This window comes from Oryx dammah, unplaced genomic scaffold, assembly GCF_014754425.2.
Source record: "Oryx dammah isolate SB20612 unplaced genomic scaffold, SCBI_Odam_1.1 HiC_scaffold_11, whole genome shotgun sequence".
Taxonomy (NCBI): domain Eukaryota; kingdom Metazoa; phylum Chordata; class Mammalia; order Artiodactyla; family Bovidae; genus Oryx; species Oryx dammah.
Window position 1 is genome coordinate 38148095 of NW_024070195.1, and position 18844 is coordinate 38166938.

The 18844-nt window shown below is 39.9% G+C and overlaps 1 protein-coding gene across 2 annotated transcripts in view; it reads right to left on the reverse strand.

The window, feature by feature from the left end:
• Positions 1-18844, reverse strand: part of DNAH8 (dynein axonemal heavy chain 8) — a 313398-nt gene that overhangs the window by 235661 nt on the left and 58893 nt on the right. The window contains exons 18-20 of one of the 2 annotated variants that reach the window (XM_040249771.1): positions 12007-12142; positions 6831-6949; positions 3735-3841 (exon numbers count right to left, since the gene is read on the reverse strand). In XM_040249771.1, the coding sequence (XP_040105705.1) occupies positions 3735-3841; positions 6831-6949; positions 12007-12142 (362 nt within the window). Of the gene's footprint in view, positions 1-3734; positions 3842-6830; positions 6950-11994; positions 12143-18844 lie in introns of both variants that reach the window. The other variant, XM_040249772.1, reaches the window with a different exon arrangement.

The window sequence follows — 18844 nt, forward strand, 5'->3', positions numbered from 1 at the left end:
GCCAAGGGTCATGTGGAGACAAGAGAAGGACACAAAAGGAAGGAGGGAGAAACACAGGAAAACAACCAAAGAAAAACTCTCACTCAAGGAGAGTCTACAAATAAATTCCAATACACGTGCCTAAGTCTAACATAAAGAAAGAGGAGTAAAGACATCAATAATTGAAACAAAACCTCACTCCAGATAGAGTTTAATGTATAGAAGTGTGACAAACTCAAATATAAATATATTAAGGATGTTCCAAGAGATAAATGAAGCCATCTTCCAAAAAGTAATAAATTGCTAAGCTAAAAAGGCAAGAATGATACAGTATCTAGAGGATAAGGACAAAAATATCAATTGAAATATTTAAGATATAGTAGATGAGACCACCTTTAGGGTAGATACAGAGATACTTGACAATGATGTAGCCCAGAAAGACAAAAAAGATGAAATATATGACAGTGAGGAGACAGGAAAGACAGACTCACATGCCCGAGCATTTGAGATGGCCAAATAACCACGGTGCCCGCAACAGTTCTGGTTTAAGTCCACCCTGAATCTTCATCAAGATAGTGAATCTTCACTCAAAAGTGTTTCCAAGGTGGAACAATAGATTATGTGCTCAACCTACTCAACATTCAGCTACAGGAGTTCCATATCAAGAGAATGAAAAGACTATCTCAGAAGCAATAACTCAAGAGGAAATTGCTGAGGATTTTCCAGGATTAAAGAACACTACAAGTCATCAAACAGAAAGTACACTCTGAGAATAAAGCATGACTAAATAAAGACAAATCCACCCTGGGAAAGGAAGCTGCAGAACATCAAGGATAAAAAAACAATTTTCAGTTAGACTCACTGCACACTTCTCATCAGCAACAATATACGTCAGGAAAAAAATGAAGAAATATGTTCAAAGTGCTGAGAGAAAAACAGAAGTTTTTTTATATAGCCAAGTTGGTTCAGACTTAAAATGAAGACTAAGAGGGTTTACACCTCACCCACGCTTACTGAGGAATTAGCGGTATAAAATAAATACACAGTAACCTGGAGATTTTAATAAAATATTCCAGTAAATATATTATTTTATAGTGTTCAAAAAAATAGGTAAAAGAAAAACATCATACAGCAATTATAAAGTTTATGCCAAACCCTTTGTAGTTAGAAATAAGGTGAGAAAATGGAAAAGAATATAGACACTGTTTTTTAAAAACCAGAGATAAATATATGTATTCTAAATTTGAAGGTAACTACTTAAAGGACTGAAGTATAGGAAAGAGAACATAAGGGGAGAATTATCCATCCCAAGGATAACAGATAATAAAGGAACCAAGGAAAAAGGATAGTAAGAAACTACAAAATAAAATGTCATAAATTAACTGTAACTGTATCAAAAAAATCCAAAAATGTAAATCAATTAAAATCCATTAAATGGCAGAGATAATCAGATTAAATAAAAATAATCAGGGATATAATCCTTTTAAGAGGCAAAACAAAAATCTTTACAGAAAAAAAAATGAAATGAAGGGATAAAAAAAGATATACCAAAAAATCTGGGAAAGTAACATTAACGACAGAGCAAAAAGAATGAGAAAGCAGGATGAATATGGATAGAGAGGCTCCTCAAAATAAAAAAAAAGAAATAGTGTTCTAGCAGACTTAACTATATGATGTTGCATGCACATAGCCACATAGCCTTAAAAGATAGAAAAAGAGAACTGAGCAAAACAGAAGGAAAGATTGACAACTTCACAATCACATTGGGAGATCTGAATAGTGCAATTTAATTAAAATTCAGCAATGAATAACCAAGGAATAAACCTAGCAAAAATGTACAAGACTTTTACACAGAGAATTAAAAAACCTTATTGAGAAATATTTTAAAAATGAAAAATAAATGGAGAGGTAATCCATGATTCTGAAAGGAAGACTCAATATAGTAAGGATGCTAATTCCCTCCAAATTTACCTATATGTAATTTAAATAACTATCCCAAAAGAAAAATTAATTTTCTTTTTTAACTAATCAACTATATGGGAAAGAAATACTGGTCTCCTACTTTACACTAAACACAAAAATAAATACCATGTGGATTAAACCCCTAACTGTAAAAGATGAAACTTTAAAACTTTCAGAAGACATGATGCAGTAGAGAAAAATTTCCTTTGAAAGGCAGAGAAATCACAAATCACTAAGGAAAAGATTGATAAATTTGAATTTAAACTCAACAAAGAATACCATAAATAGAACTAAAAGGCACAAGGAAAGAAGATATCTGCTAAGAAGATATCTGCTACGATATCAACAAAGTAATAAATTGAGACCATCCATGAATAAATCCAATCACATAGTAAAACAGACAGAAGGAAGGAAGGAGGTTGGGAAGGAGGGAGAAGGGAAAGAAGGAAATAGAAAAAGGAAGGGAAGGAAAGGAAAAAGAAGGAAAGATAAATTTTTTAAAAAAGAAAGCACAAATGGCTCATGAACATAAAAATATGTTTAACCTCATCAGTAACCAGAAAAGTGATCATTTGAATCCCAGTGAGATGCCATTTTACACCTATACACACTGGCAACGATTTTTTAACTGAACAAAATCAACTGTGTGCAAGGATGAGGAACCATGGGCACTCTTGTGCTAGACTCACTGTTGCTGTTGTTCAGTTGCTAAGTTGTGTCTGATTCTTTGCAACACCATGGACTGTAGCACTCCAGGCTCCTCTGTCCTCTACTATCTCCCAGAGTTAGCTCAAATTCATGTCAACTGAGTTGGTGATGCTATCTAATCAGCCCATCCTCTGCTGTCCCTTCTTTTGCCTTCAATCTTTGCCAGCATCAGGGTCTTTTCCAATGAGTTGGCCCTTTGCATCAGGTGGCCAAAGTATTGGAGCTTCAGCTTCAGCATCAGTCCTTCTAGTAAATATTCAGGGTTGATTTCCTTTAGCATTGACTGGTGTTGATCTCCGTGCTGTCCAAAGGACTCTCAAGAATCTTCTCTAGCACCACAATTCAAAAGCATCAATTCTCTGGCACTCAGCCTTCTTTATGGTCCAACTCTCACATCCATACATGACTACCAGTAAAACCATAGCTTTGTCTATGCAGACCTTTGCTAGCAAAGTGATGTCTCTGCCTTTTAATATGCTCTCTAGGTTTGTCATAGCTTTCCTTCCAAGGAGCAAGAATGCTAGGCACTGCCTGGTAAAGTGAGGAGTGCACACACCCCAGGGCCCAGCCATCCCACTCAGCAGATGCAGCATGAGATAGGCACAAGAGTGTTCACAACAGCCCAAACTGCAAAACCCCAATCAATCAAAACCAATAGAACTGATAAAACAGACTGTGTGCACTCCAGCTAAATAGAAGTGAAAATAAATTCTATCAGCATAAATGCATCTCAAAAACAATACTGAACACAGTTCAAATACAGACAAAATTAAACAATACAAAAATGGGATAAACTGTATTAAAAAAAAAAAAAGGCAAAACAAGACAGTGATAAACATCAAGTTCTGAACAGTGGCTACTATGAGCAGAGAAGGGACCAGTAAGGGGACTGTAGTGTTCAGTGTTCTTTGTTCTTGGGCTGGTTGCCAGGAATATGGTTGTTCATTCATTACTGTTTTTATAATGTTACACACTTGTTTTTATATATACAGTATTTTCATAAGTGCCATGTTTTAAATTTTATAACTTTAAAAAATGCTTTAGCATTGTGATGTGATAGTATTACCAGACATATTTCCACTTGCCTGGCAACAAATATTCTTCTTTTCATTGTGTCCAAAGATAACCGTGTAGCTTTTTGAAGACTGTCTAGTAATTGATGAGAGAAAAAAGCGTAGACCTCTTTACATTCCTATAATGAGAAATCATATTAAATTTGGTACAAAAAATCTAACACCCCCAAAGCAATAATATAATATTAGAAGTGACATGCAAAAGGTGAAAATAATAAACTTTACAATCTCAATTATATTATGGAAATAAATTCAACACTACATTATTCTTTTATTTTTTAAAACAAGTAAGACTATACGAAAAATGTGCTTTCATAAACACCCCAGCAAATTAGAAGGTGTTACTCCAAAGCCAAAATTCAAAAACAGCTAATTGAAAATAATCCTGGTTTGCTCAATATTCAATAATTCACTCAACAAAACTGAAACATTTAGGGGTGTGTACTTCTCAATGCTTAGAGGTGTGGACACAGGATATTATTTTTAGTCTCCAACCATAGAAGTCTCAGTTTGGTGAATAAATATGTTTTAAGATGCATAAGGACTTCATCAGCAGTCCAGGGGTAGGGACTTTGTGCTTCCACTGCAGGGGGCGTGGGTTCAATGCCTGGTCAGGGAACTGGGATCCCACGCGCCACACCATGCAGTCAAATAATAATAATAAAGCTGCATTTTAAAAAGTGTATGATACTCAAATGTATGGGATGAAACTTCCACCGTCTTGGTACCATGGTTTGCCCCTCTCTGTCAGCCCTACTTTCCCTCCAGCAAAGTAGTAGCCATACTTATTGGTTGAGCACAGAATAAATATTAAGTCTGGGCAGGTGTCGGGGCACCACGTCTAGCTTCACAGTGAGTCCCACACCCATGGCCAGGCTCTGGCCACACTGTTCCTGTCTACCCTATGCCCTGCCCCGCTCTGAGACTGGGTAGGCCAGTTAGGTTGAGTTGGTTCAGAAGGGAGGCCTGTCAGGTGTTACCAAAGAGGAATATGATCAGGGTTGGTCAAGCACCAGGCTACAGCGCAGGCAGGATATCATGAGATGTTTACGTTAGACCTCTGTGGAAGCGATGTGGAAGACGGATTTGAGAGGCAGAGGCTGTTGAGGAGGTGCCTGTCCTGATGCAGCTCCAAGTGATCCTACAGCTCCAGAGGCTCTGATGGTACTCAGTATGGCACTCAGTATGGCACTCAGTATGGTACTCAGTATGGTACTCAGTGTGGCACTCAGTGTGGCACTCAGTGTGGCACTCAGTATGGCACTCAGTATGGCACTCAGTGTGGCACTCAGTATGGTACTCAGTATGGCACTCAGTGTGGCACTCAGTATGGCACTCAGTGTGGCACTCAGTATGGTACTCAGTGTGGCACTCAGTGTGGCACTCAGTGTGGCACTCAGTATGGCACTCAGTGTGGCACTCAGTATGGTACTCAGTATGGTACTCAGTGTGGTACTCAGTGTGGCACTCAGTGTGGCACTCAGTATGGTACTCAGTATGGCACTCAGTGTGGCACTCAGTGTGGTACTCAGTATGGTACTCAGTATGGCACTCAGCGTGGCACTCAGTGTGGCACTCAGTATGGTACTCAGTATGGTACTCAGTGTGGCACTCAGTGTGGCACTCAGTGTGGTACTCAGTGTGGCACTCAGTATGGTACTCAGTATGGTACTCAGTGTGGCACTCAGTATGGTACTCAGTCTTGCTCTAAGGACCCCAGCCAGTGTCACAGAGAATGCAGCTGGAAGTGAAGGACTCTTCAGCTACTTTCCACTGACTGATAGTGGCTACCTAGTGTCTGGCGCTGAGAAGCAATCCACAGCTAAAATCTAGACTCAGAAGGTGAAAATGAAACACATGTGTGCTGTTTATTTCCAAAAGCATGTTGGAGTGTGGGGTGTGTGTGTGTGTGTGTGTATGTGTGTGTGTGTGTGTGTGTGTGTATCTGTATCAGTTGTGTCCAACTCTTGAAACCCCACGGTCTATAGCCCACTGGGCTCCCCTGTCCATGGAATTTTCCAGGCAAAAATACTGGAGTGGGTTGCCATTTCCTCCTCCAGAGGAATTTTCCCAACACAGGGATCAAACCCATGTCTCTTGCATTGTAGGCAGATGCTTTACCACAAGCACCACTTGTGTGGATTAGAGAATATGAAAGCAAGTAAAATAGAGAAAGAATGAAAAGATGGGTATGGAGGGTTAAAAAAAATTAACGGGGGACTTCTCTGGTGGTCTAGTGGTTAAAAATCTGCCTTCCAATGCAGGGGACATGGGTTTGCTTTGTGGTCGGGGAACAAAGATCCCACAGGCTGCAGAGCAACTAAGCCTGCTTACCACAGCTACTGAGCCCAAGATCTCTAGAATCCTCTTACCACAACTAGAGACTCTGTGCACCACGATGAAAATCCCAGGTGACACAAGTAAGACCCGACCCAGCGAAATAAATAGATGTTAAAGGAAAGAAAACTGATGGCAGCAGGAGAAATCAGGAATCAGTACAACCATGGAGTGGCATTCAGAGCTGATGAACAGCCAGAAGGCCTAAGAAGGATGAAGAAGCCCAGTGCCTCCTCAATTTCCCTTCTCAACACGTCTCAGTGTATCTGAAACTCTGCCCACCTGGGGTTTCTCCTGCAGGGCAGTCCACAGGATAGCCACAGTGCTTACATTAAAATATGCAGATCCCTGGACCCCAGGTGAATCAAAGTCTGGTCTTGCAATATAGGTAACTCCATTAAAAACAGTAACTGAGAACAAAGTTCTCCATCCTGAGTCAAATGGATTGGCACTACGGTCCCAGATGTGACATTTACTACCTAAGAAAACACGGTCAGTCACAACGGGGACGATAAGTATATAAACTGTTATTGACAGAATCACATTAAAAGCAGACGATATTGGGGGAAAAACTGTAAGGACTGTAGCTTGTCAGATTCCACAGTGTAGGATAGAAAATTATACTTTCTGGATTTTGTTTTAAATCCACACAGATTGGCTGTAGAACTGCCTGGGGGGTGGGAGGTGGAGAGGGAAACACCATTTGGGATTATCTGCAATCCTATGAAACATAATTCTGTGAAATTGTATGAGGTTGTTTCACAATAATACCTTCTTAAATTCATCTTCTTTATCATCTTTAACATCAGCCTCAGGCACAATATTAGCATCATAATCGGCGCTTTCAACATCTTCTCCCTCACTTCCAAAAACAACGTGCTTTCTCAGCTCTATAGAAAAGATAAAATAAAAATAGAGTATTTAATACTTAGCAGTTGGTTTATTCTATATGACCAAACCTTCTTAGGAAGCTCCTTCTTTAAAAAATTCTTAATTGAAAAATTAAAAATTTGTTCCTGGGGGGATCAACCTTCAATTTAATTTAAATCAAGAACACTCTTCAAACACACTCTTAGTATCTAGAATTAAGGAACATTTAAAGAGGGCTCTACATGTTAGCTCTCTAAAATATCTGTTTAAGTTTTGACTTTGCTATCCTAACAAGCTGATATGTTTGTGTTTTTGATACTTCTGATGAAAACCACTTAAACTATGTGAAAAATCTCTGAGAGAAAGAAGACATGCTGTGGATATGTTTTTTTAAAGCATACAAATTTATTTAATATAAGTTTTACATATGACACAAGAGATTTCAAAAGGAAATTAAGATCCGAAAAAGTGATTAAACTTGTGGGGTTTCACACTAGGTTCGATAAAGAGTAGAAAATCATAGGGAAAATGTGATAGGACTACAAGTAGTAAACTGTGGGAATTTAGCAAGGCCCATTCATTCTGATTCCTCTCAGCATCCTCCCATCTTTGAAAATAAAATGCTCCTTTCCTCTCTGGGTACATGAAAGCCTCTCAGATGAGAGGAGAAAGTAGAGGTTGGAGAGTCCTTCCCATACCTCCTGGAGTGGCTCAGATGGTAAAGAAACTGCCTGCAATGCAGGAGACCCAGGTTCAATCCCTAGGTCAGGAAGATTCTCTGGAGTAGGAAATGGCAACCCACTCCAGTATTCTTGTCTGGAGAATTCCATGGACAGAGGAGACTGGTGGGCTACAGTCCACAGGGTCACAAAGGGTCGGACACAACTGAGTGACTAACACTTTCACTTTCCTGTACCACCACCTCGCAAATTCCTTTAGCTTAAAATATCCAATATGCACGGTAGCACATTTGGGGGTGGTATATTCTGAGCCCCAACATTTCTCTCCTAACTTACGTTTTCCCTTCTTTCATTTCCTTCCTCTTAAAAATTCTTTCTATAGTATGCCATGCCAATACTAGGGAGGGGGTTCTGTAAACTTCTACTCCCGCCTCAGTCTTCTCCACACATTCCCTGTGCCTTGCCTAATGAATCTAAAGACTTGTTAATTTGATTAGCATATTGATGCTACTTTTCCAACAACTTTGCTTCATAGGTGGGATGAGCCCCTGTGTTTCTCCAAAAAAGCAAAGCTTTCTTCCAATAGTTTCAAATTTATCCCTTGCAAAAACTTCTCACATTTAGGAACTTTGGTGCAGAATCTTGCAAGTGGATCATAACTGGCTATAACTCATTAAAGAAACACATTTAACATTTCTAGCAGTAAGTCAACATGGAAAGATATTAACAACTTTTAACTAAAAATAATGGTTTGTCTGATCTCTGGGTCGGGAAGATCCCCTGATGAAGGGAATAGCAACCCACTCCAGTATTCTTGTCCGGAGAATTCCATGAACAGAGAAGCCTGGCAGGCTAGTCTTTGGGGTGGCAAAGAGTCAGACACAACTTAGCCACTAACACTTTCACACACACACAATGGTTTTCCCTTCAAATTAAAACTACAAATTATCTATATTTATTACCTAAACTCACCTCAGTAAATATATTATTTTCAGCACTTCTTATAGGTCTTATACATTTAGGAAAGCAAAATGTATTTTATATCTTAAACAATTTGTTTACTGAGTTAAATTGAAGCTTTTACTTAACAAAAATATGCATTTTCACCTACTTTTTCCCTTATTACTGGAAAGGGATATTTGCCTGCACATGTCTTGCTCCTCCTCCTGTCTACCTGTCCTTAACTTACAGTTCTTAACTTTCCATTGACTAGGTCTCAATAAACAGCTGATTTTTGCAGGCACAGCACAAACCTATTAATTAATTCCTATTGTGTGGGCCCTCTCTATATTCAGGAGAACATTTTGGAATAAAAGAGCCTGAAAAGGATATTACAGAGATAATTTTTAAATTTTGGGGGGGTCTTTGTGAGTTGTTTATTTCTTTTTGTTTATTTCACATATGATATTTAACATGTTTCAATGCCATTCTCCCATATCATCCTGCCCTCGCCCTCTCCCAGAGTCCAAAACACTGTTCAGTACATCTGTGTCTCTTTTGCCATCTCGCATACAGGGTTATCGTTACCTTCTTTCTAAATTCCATATATATGCGTTAGTGTGCTGTATTGGTGTTTTTCTTTTTGGCTTACTTCACTCTGTATAATAGGCTCCAGTTTCATCCACCTCATTAGAACTGATTCAAATGTATTCTTTTTAATGGCTGAGTAATATTCCATTGTGTATATGTACCACAGCTTTCTTATCCATTCGTCTGCTGATGGACATCTAGGTTGCTTCCATGTCCTGGCTATTGTAAACAGTGCTGCGATGAACATTGGGGTACACGTGTCTCTTTCAATTCTGGTTTCCTCAGTGTGTATCCCCAGCAGTGGGATTACTGGGTCATATGGCAGTTCTAGTTCCAGTTTTTTAAGGAATCTCCACACTATTCTCCATAGTGGCTGTACTAGTTTGCATTCCCACCAACAGTGTAAGAGGGTTCCCTTTTCTCCACACCCTCTCCAGCATTTATTGCTTGTAGACTTTTGGATAGCAGCCATTCTGACTGGCGTGAAATGGTATCTCATTGTGGTTTTGATTTGCATTTCTCTGATAATGAGTGATGTTGAGCATCTTTTCAAGTATTTGTTAGCCATCTGTATGTCTTCTTTGGAGAAATGTCTGTTTAGCTCTTTGGACCACTTTTTGATTGGGGCTTTTATTTTTCTGGAGTTGAGCTTCAGGAGTTGCCTGTATATTTTTGAGATTAATTTTTTGTCCATTGCTTTGTTTGCTATTATTTTCTCCCATTCTGAAGGCTGTCTTTTCACCTTGCTTATAGTTTCCTTTGTTGTGTAGAAGTTTTTAATTTTAATTTAATTTAATTTTAATTTGTTTATTTTTGCTTTTATTTCTAATATTCTGGGAGGTGGGTCATAGAGGATCCTGCTGTGGTTTATATCAGAGAGTGTTTTGCCTATGTTTTCCTCTAGGAGTTTAACAGTTTCTGGTCTTAATGTTTAGATCTTTAATCCATTTTGAGTTATTTTTGTGAATGGTGTTAGGAAGTGTTCTAGTTTCATACTTTTACAAGTGATTGACCAGTTTTCCCAGCACCACTTGTTAAAGAGATGTCTTTTCTCCATTGTATATTCTTGCCTCCTTTGTCAAAGATAAGGTGTCCATAGGTGAGTGGATTTATCTCTGGGCTTTCTATTTTGTTCCATTGATCTATATTCTGTCTTTGTGCCAGTACCATACTGTCTTGATGACTGTGGCTTTGCAGTAGAGCCTGAAGTCAGGCAGGTTCATTCCTCCAGTTCCAATTGCTCCAGTTCCAAGCAATCTTTCTCAAGATTGCTTTGGCTATTCGAGTTTTTTTGTATTTCCATACAAATTGTGAAATTATTTGTTCTAGTTTTCTGAAAAATACTGTTGGTAGCTTGATAGGGATTGCATTGACTCTATAGATTGCTTTAGGTAGTATACTCATTTTCACTGTATTGATTCTTCCAGTCCATGAACATGGTATATTTCTCCATCTATTTGTGTCCTCTTTGATTTCTTTCACCAGTGTTTTATAGTTTTCTATATATAGGTCTTTTGTTTCTTTAGGTAGATATATTCCTAAGTATTTTATTCTTTTCATTGCAATGGTGAATGGAATTGTTTCCTTAATTTCTCTTTCTGTTTTCTCATTGTTAGTGTATAGGAATGCAAGGGATTTCTTTACACTCATTTTAAAAGTTTCTATGAGAAACATTTGAAGATGAAATACTTTTTATAATTATTTGTTTAATACAAGGTGACTAGACATATTTGGATTATGCAGAAATATAATGAAAAATATAAATAAAACCACAATCCAATTATCCAAAGAAAGTACAATTTACAAAAATTGTAAAATTTTTTATTATCATCCTGTACTAGTCATGATTAAACCAGGTTTAGTCATAATTAAGCCACTCATGATTAAACTTAGTCATGATTAGACCTCTTAAGAGAAATATTGCCTCTTTCACTTGTTTTAATAAATAAAAGAAAAGTAAATCATTTATAAACTTGAGTTATAGCTAAGATTACTTGTATGTGTGTGTGTGTGCATTCAATCATGCCTGACTCTTTGCAAGCTCATGGACTGTAGCCTGCCAGGCTCCTCTGTCCATGGGATCTTCCAGCCAAAAATACTGGAGTGGGTTGCCATTTCCTCCTCGAGAGGATCTTCCCAACCTAGGGATTGAATCCACTCCTCTGGCATCTCCTGCATTAGCAGGCGGATTCTTAACCAATGTAAGCTCAGAGTTTCTCATCCTCAGCACTACTGACTGCTTTGTTGTTGGGGGCTGTCCTGTGCATTGGAGGATGTTCAGCAGCATCTCTGCCCTCTATTCAGATGGTTGTCATGCAGTGTGACAACCAGCATGGTAGAATGAATACACAAAAAAGAAAAAGTTAACATAGCAGGCCAGAGACTGCTATCCACGTTAAGGCCTGCTTGCAAGGTTGGTCCTTAAGAGGTGTCTGAGAATTTGGATTTGGGGCTTCCCAGGTGGCTCAGTGGTACAGAATCTGTCTGCCAATGCAGGAGACGTAGGTTCATCCCTGAGCAGGGAAAATCCCCTGGAGGAGGAAATGGCAACCTGCTCCAGTATTCTTGCCTGGGAAAACCCATGTGCAGAGGAGCCTGGTGGGCTACAGTCCATGGGGTGGCAAAAGAGTCAGACACGACTTATCAACTAAACAGCAACGACAACCTGGATTTCAGAGGTGTGCCCACCATTCCCTAACTCATAAAAACGGTTCACTGCACCTACACTGTGCAAATCGCAAGGTTTATGCTGAACACCTGATCTCCTTCCCAGAGTCTGGAATTTTGATACACACTAAGCACAGAGGGCCTTCTTGAGAGCATATCTGAAGCACTCGTGATTCAAACAGTTTAACCAGTCGCATTACCTGGTAAGTGTCTTGCTCCTTTCCCACTGTACTTAACTTCATAAATAGTCTCAAATATCGATATAAGTTCTTTGACAGCTTCTTCCACATGCTTACTTTTATGGTTTAGAACCTCAGCCCATTCTTTTGTGTATGTCTATTAAATAAAGAAACGACTATTAATTTCCAGATACTTAAAACTACTGTGAAGCTTCTTAATATGACTTGAATTTGTCAAACTCTAATTAATGCTATTTGAAAATACCTAGAGATAGTGGCCAGTAGCATAAGGATTCAGACTCCAAACTGGCAACAGCTAAAAGCAGCCTGAGAAACCTGTTAAGTCTCAAGTGAGGAAAAGGAGGAGAAAGAATAAAAATTCAAAGTTGTTTTCTTTTTTGGCCATGCCATGAAACATACAGGATCTTAGTTCCCTGATCAGGAATGGAACCTGTGCCCCCTTCAGTGGAAGCATGGAGTCTTAACCACTGGACTGCCAGGGAAGTGCCAAATTCAAAGTTTTTTTTACCTTACCTGATCCAATCACTCATCAAGATCTACACTCATGTTCATATGAATAAAAAGAAAGAAGCCTGAAGACATAAGAGAGATAAAGATGTCACAAGTTGAAAGTGAGAAACAGTTTTAAAAAACAACAATCCAAAGTGTTGTTTTGAGATTCAAATCAGACAAGGTTTTTAACTGAGCATCGTGTTGTATGCCAGGCATCAATTTAAGAGCTTTATGTGTATGAACTCTTTTAATTAAACGACAACCTCTAGGGATAGGTAACATTATTGTCCTCATTTCACAGATGAGAAAACTGAGTCTCGGAAAGAATAAAAAATTTGCCCAAGGTCACACAGTTGGTGGGTAAGAATAGGGTTTGAAACCAGCTTTGTGTGATTCTAAAAGTCTGTGTTTTTTGCCTTTTGAATGTTTCTAATACCAAATACTTTAGGAAGAAATTGAGAACTAGTTAAATCCAGAAAAGAAAACTGGCTTATAAAACTGAACAAGCCTTTTGACATACACTGTCCATGCATTTTAGGAAAGAGAAAAGTAAATAGAAGCAGCCAACTTGGCCCTTTAAAGTCACTTTTGCGAAGGAGCCCGAGCCTATCTATGCAAATTCTCTCCAGACACGCTTCAGGAGATCCCTAGTCTCCTTGCACAGCTCTCAGGAGGTCCTCTCTTGGCTACTAGATTGAGAGAGAGAGACTCCTAAGCTTGTCCCCCAGATTTTTACCACCCCACCTGTATTTGAAACCATCTTCATCTTTTCTCAGTCTCAGGGGAAATGATGTTCCTCCTCTTACCGAAAGACAATCTCCCTTCCCTCCTATCCCCACCAACTCTTCAGACCTCATTCCTCCATTCATTCACTCCATCCTTTCTAATTTATTCAACACACTATTAAACTTTGGAATGCAATGGAGGCTGAGAGCCACTTCAGTCCAGCAGGGAAAACAAGTGTTAAGCAAGTGGACACAATTCCAGCTGATCACAGAAGAAGGGACACACCTGTTTATATAGACACATCCTCTACTTCCTTTGAAATCCCCTAAGGAGACACAGGAGACTCAGGTTCGATCCCTGGGTCGGGAAGATCCCTTGGAGGAGGAAATGAAAACCCATTCCAGTATTCTTACCTGGAAAGTCCCACGGACAGAGGAGCCTGGTAGGCTACAGTCCATGGGGTTGCAAGGGAGTCTTACACGACTGAGCACTCACACACACACACGTACAAGGAAGGAACCAGACTATTAGTTAAACATGACAGATTAAACACATGTTTATTTTGGCACTCCCCTGGAAACCTCTACAAAATAACATAAAATCATCTTTTATGTTAAAAGAACATGCTCACAAGAATAAATTAGGATGCCATAGAAAGTCCTCTGTATGTTTTCAATACCATATAATAATGAAATTAATGGTATTTGACAATTTGTGCCAGTACAAATGAATATCCACTTGCAAAATAATGAAACTGGATCCTTACACCGTACACAAAAACTAACTCAAAATGAAGCACGGATCTAAATGTGACAGTGAAAACCATAAAACTCTCAAAAGAAAACATAACCAGGTATCTTCATCATCTTGGATAAGGCAAAGTTTTCTTTGATATTTGACACCAAAGCAGAGCAGCAACAACAGAAACAGATGAAATGGACATCATCAAAATCTGAAACATTGTGGCTTCAAAGGATGCCATCAAGAAAGTGAAAAGACAGCCCACAGAATGCGAGAAAAATTCTGCAATCTGATAAGGGACTAGTATCCAGAACATACAAATAACTATTACAACTAAAAAATAAAAAGTTAGATAACCCAGTTTTACAATGAACAAAGGGTTTGAATCAGTTCAGTTCAGTTCAGTCACTCAGTCATGTCCGACTCTTTGCGACCCCTGAATTGCAGCACGCCAGGCCTCCCTGTCCATCACCAACTCCTGGTGTTCACCCAAACTCATGTCCATCGAGTCAGTGATGCCATCCAGCCATCTCATCCTCTGTCATCCCCTTCTCCTGCCCCCAATCCCTCCCAGCATCAGAGTCTTTTCCAATAAGTCAACTCTTCACAAGAGGTGGCCAAAGTACTGGAGTTTCAGCTTTAGCACCAATCCTTTCCAATGAACACCTAGGGCTGATCTTTAGAATGGACTGGTTGGATCTCCTTGCAGTCCAAGGGACTCTCAAGAGTCTTCTCCAAAAACACAGTTCAGAAGCATCAATTCTTCAGCGCTCAGCTTTCTTTATAGTCCAACTTTCACATCCATATATGACCATTGGAAAAACCATAGCCTTGACTAGACGGACTTTTGTTGGCAAAGTAATGTCTCTGTTTTTGAATATGCTATCTAGGTTGGTCATAACTTTCCTTCCAAGGAGTAAGCATCTTTTAATTTCATGGCCTCAATCACCATCTGCAGTGATTTTGGAGCCCCCCAAAATAAAGTCTGACACTGTTTCCACTGTTTCCCCATCTATTTCCCATGAAGTGATGGGACCAGATGCCATGATCTTAGTTTTCTGAATGTTGAATAGACATTTCTAATACCACTTCATACCTACTAAGAAGACGATAATCAAGAAGATGGATAGTAATTGTTGGCAAGGGTGTAGAAAAACTGGAACACTCACGTACTGCTGGTGGGAATGTTAAATAATGCAGCCAGCTTGGAAAAGTCCGACTGTTCTTCAAAAGACTGAACATGTACTTAACACATAACCCAACAATTCCACTTCTAAATATATGTCCAAGAGAAATGAAAATATGTCCCTGCAAAAACTTGTACATCTATGTTCCCAGCAGTATTATTCATAAAGGCCAAAAAGTGAGAATCCGAACGTCCATCAACTGATGAATGGATAACTGAAACATGGTCCACCCACACAACACACTATGATTCAGCAGTAAAAAGAAATGTAGTACTGATACATGGGACAATATGAATGAACACTGAGCTAAGTCAAAAAAGTCAGTCACAATATACCACATACCATATGATTCCTTTTGTAAGAAATGTCTACAGTAGACAAATCTATGGAGACAGAAAGCAAATTAGTGGTGGCCTAGGGCTGGGAGGGTTGAGAGAAAATTATAATTACTGTTAATGAGCATGGGATTTCTTTTGAGGAGATGAACTGTTCTAAACTTGATTGTGGTGACAGCTGCACAATTCTGTCACTATGTTAAAACCACTGAATTGTATGCTTTTTTTTTTTTGGCTGCACCACATAGCTTATCAGATCTTAGTTCCCCAACCAGGGATCAAACTCATGCTTCCTGCAGTGGGAAGCACAGAGTCCTAACCACTGGATCGCCAGGCAGTTCCCAAATTGTACATTTTAAATGGGTGAATTATACTTCAATAAATTTGTCAAAAAACAATAGCTAGTGCCAGAAATAACTGGAAGCAGGAACTGAGGGGAATGGAGCAGGGAAAAGAGAAGTGGGAGAGTGAAGGCAGCTTGAGTGAGCATTTGTAGAAGTTTAGCTGTGAATAAGAAGTGAAGGAGATGTGAGAGCGTTTTTCTTTGCTGGCAAGAAAAGAGGGAGACTACTGGGGGGCGGGGTCCCCTAGAGAGGACAAAGTTGAAGATCTAGACGAAGGAAGACTGGTGGAGGTAGGCTGCCAAGAACAAGAAGGTGCGGACTCCAAAGCCCACAAGTAGGACCTCAATTATGAAAAGAGGCGAGAACTTTCTCCACGGAACCAGAAGGAAGAGTTGGATGCAGAAGTCAGTAATGCACCAAGAGCTCTGGGACTGCGCAAACTATTTACATGACTTTAATTCCGGAAACTACAAACAATCCCTGCCACTCCGTGAAATCCAGCTTGGGAGACAGTCCAGGTGCAGGTTATTCTCCGTTTGCCTCCTACAACCCATTCCTAGCTCTTCTCTGCTCTGCCCTGTGCAGAGGGAAGCTGCCTCCTGGGGCTCCCTGATTCTCTGACTTTCGGTTGGGTTTGACCCAGTGGGATGCACCAGCAGAAAATAGGAGGGGGGAGAGGAAGGGACCTCCCACTCCCTCCTTGGCAGAGGAGGGTAGGGCTGCATCTCTGGTAGAGGCTGTGTCTCTTCACAGATTCAGCTCCTACGGGATGAGCCCCTCCATGTGGTTCCAGTTCTCACTGGACTCTGAAAGCACTCTTTCCTCCTTTGGTGCCTTCAGCCCCAGCAGTGCTGATGGCTTTCACCCTTGAGACTCCTGGAGTGTCTCACCTTTCTGGTATCTGTGCCAATACCATCCCAAACACAATAATCCAGTCCCATCCTAGTTCCTGAACCCTGATCAAAGAACTCACATTTGATTCTTGCTATGAATTAGGTAACCTCAGATACCCATGACAGCTCATACTGCCAAGAAAACCAGGAGTAAGAAACTTAGATGTACGCATTCCATTGCAAAGAAATTTCCTGTCTCAGTTGGCGACCAGTGGCACAGCTATCCTCTTTAACAAGTGGCAAAATAATGCCATGAGATAACAGACTATAAAAACTGCCTCCATATGATGTCACTACCAGTTGGGTAGTGCCCAGCTTTGTGAGATGCCTCACAAAGCAAGGCATCTTGTCCTGATAAGGACCATATCTCTTCATGAGAAGAACAGCTAGTCCTTGAAGATTAATAAGACCATTCCCACAGCTGAGTGAAGAACAGACTGCAGTAACCAAGGAGCATGACAGGGATGAAATGGAAGGCAGTCAAACTGATTTTGTGAGTGGCTTTCTATTTTTAAAAATTGAGATATAATTCATATAACACAAACTGACCCTTGTAAAGTACACAGTTCATTGATTTTTAGTATATTCACAAAGCTGGGGAGCCATCACTGACATCTGATTCCAGAACATTTTCATCATCCCCAAAAGAATCTCCCTATATCCATTAGCAGTCACTCCCCACCACTCTGGCAACCACTAATGTACTTTCTGTCTCTACAGAGCCAGGTTGATTTTGTGGATAGAATTTTTAATACCCTTTCATCTATTTCCCTGTATTCTCCTATCTTAACTTGGGTCATAATATTGCCCTGATTTCCAATTCCATTTGTATATCTGTCAATATACAGATATGTTGATCAGGGTCCAGCAAGGAAATACATACCTCCCCAGCTATTTTAACAGACAGAATGAGAGAATTTAATATTTTAAAAATTGGTTAAACAACTATTAAGGCATTAAAAGGGCAAAAAGGAACACAGAGGTCACAGAAAGTAACTGCAGGAAGCAGCTCCCATGCCCAGGCATGGAGGAGCCCAGGGAGGAGGGTGAAGTTATTGGAACCTGGTACCGGGAGGTGAGGGAGACGCTCAGCTAGCACTGCTCCCTCAGGAGCTCAGAAAAGGGCCTCTTGATGTTGGTTTATCTGAGAGACACATGAGGCTGATTCTGGAAAGGCTGGAAAAAGCTAACTAACAATGACGGCCAGGGTAATGGTGTCAGCAATAGAAGGCAATACAAGAAAGAGCAAGCCTGCTTTCTCCTCCAGCCTCCTTCTATTACCTACACTGCAAGCTTAAAAGGGAGCCAACTGACCAAGGATAAATGTAATTTGCAGAGTCCCAGCCCCAACATCATAGAGTAGAAGGACTAATTGGAGCTAAAAGAAGATAGCTTTTAAATAGTTAACAAAATCTGTCCTATAACCATATCCTTATCTTAGATGTCCCAAAATAAGGAATACTTGCCATTACTGCAAATAAGCCCTGGTTCCCAATACGGTCTGAAACCACTGGTTAGGCAAAATAACCTCGCATACCCCCAGATCGACATTATGTATGCCATGTTTCCAAAACTGATTTCTCTCCAAAGTGTTCTCCAACGTGCTTTGTCATTACAAATCTTATTCTGTCTTCACTGTAATGGTCTACGTAAGTGACAGGCTTGTGTGAAGGCAGCCCACATGTTACTCGATCTTGGATCCCTCTAGGACAGGTGACTGGGGCACACTGATTGACAAACATGCTCTTCCAAGTTTCACCTCCTGTATCTTGACCGGGGCCACCCATGTAGCCACCATATTCACACTTGGTCACCCTTTATCCTCATTTCCCTTGTTTGGGTGATCTGCTTCTCCTTCTATGCACATGAAAGTTCTGTGTTTATATGTTCAAAGAAAATTTTCTTTGAACATAGTGTGAATTCAGTGAACGTAGGGTGAATTTCACCCGACTGAGAAGAGGACAGTGCCGGAACAGTTATATGCACACACCAATAGAAATGATTTTCATTGTCAAGAGGACAAAATGAAAAAAATTAATGGAGAAATGTCCCTACTCCTTTGTACGCTGTTAGTTTATAAGTAAGACCTGGTATGAAGTACGTGGGCTTCCCTGGTAGCT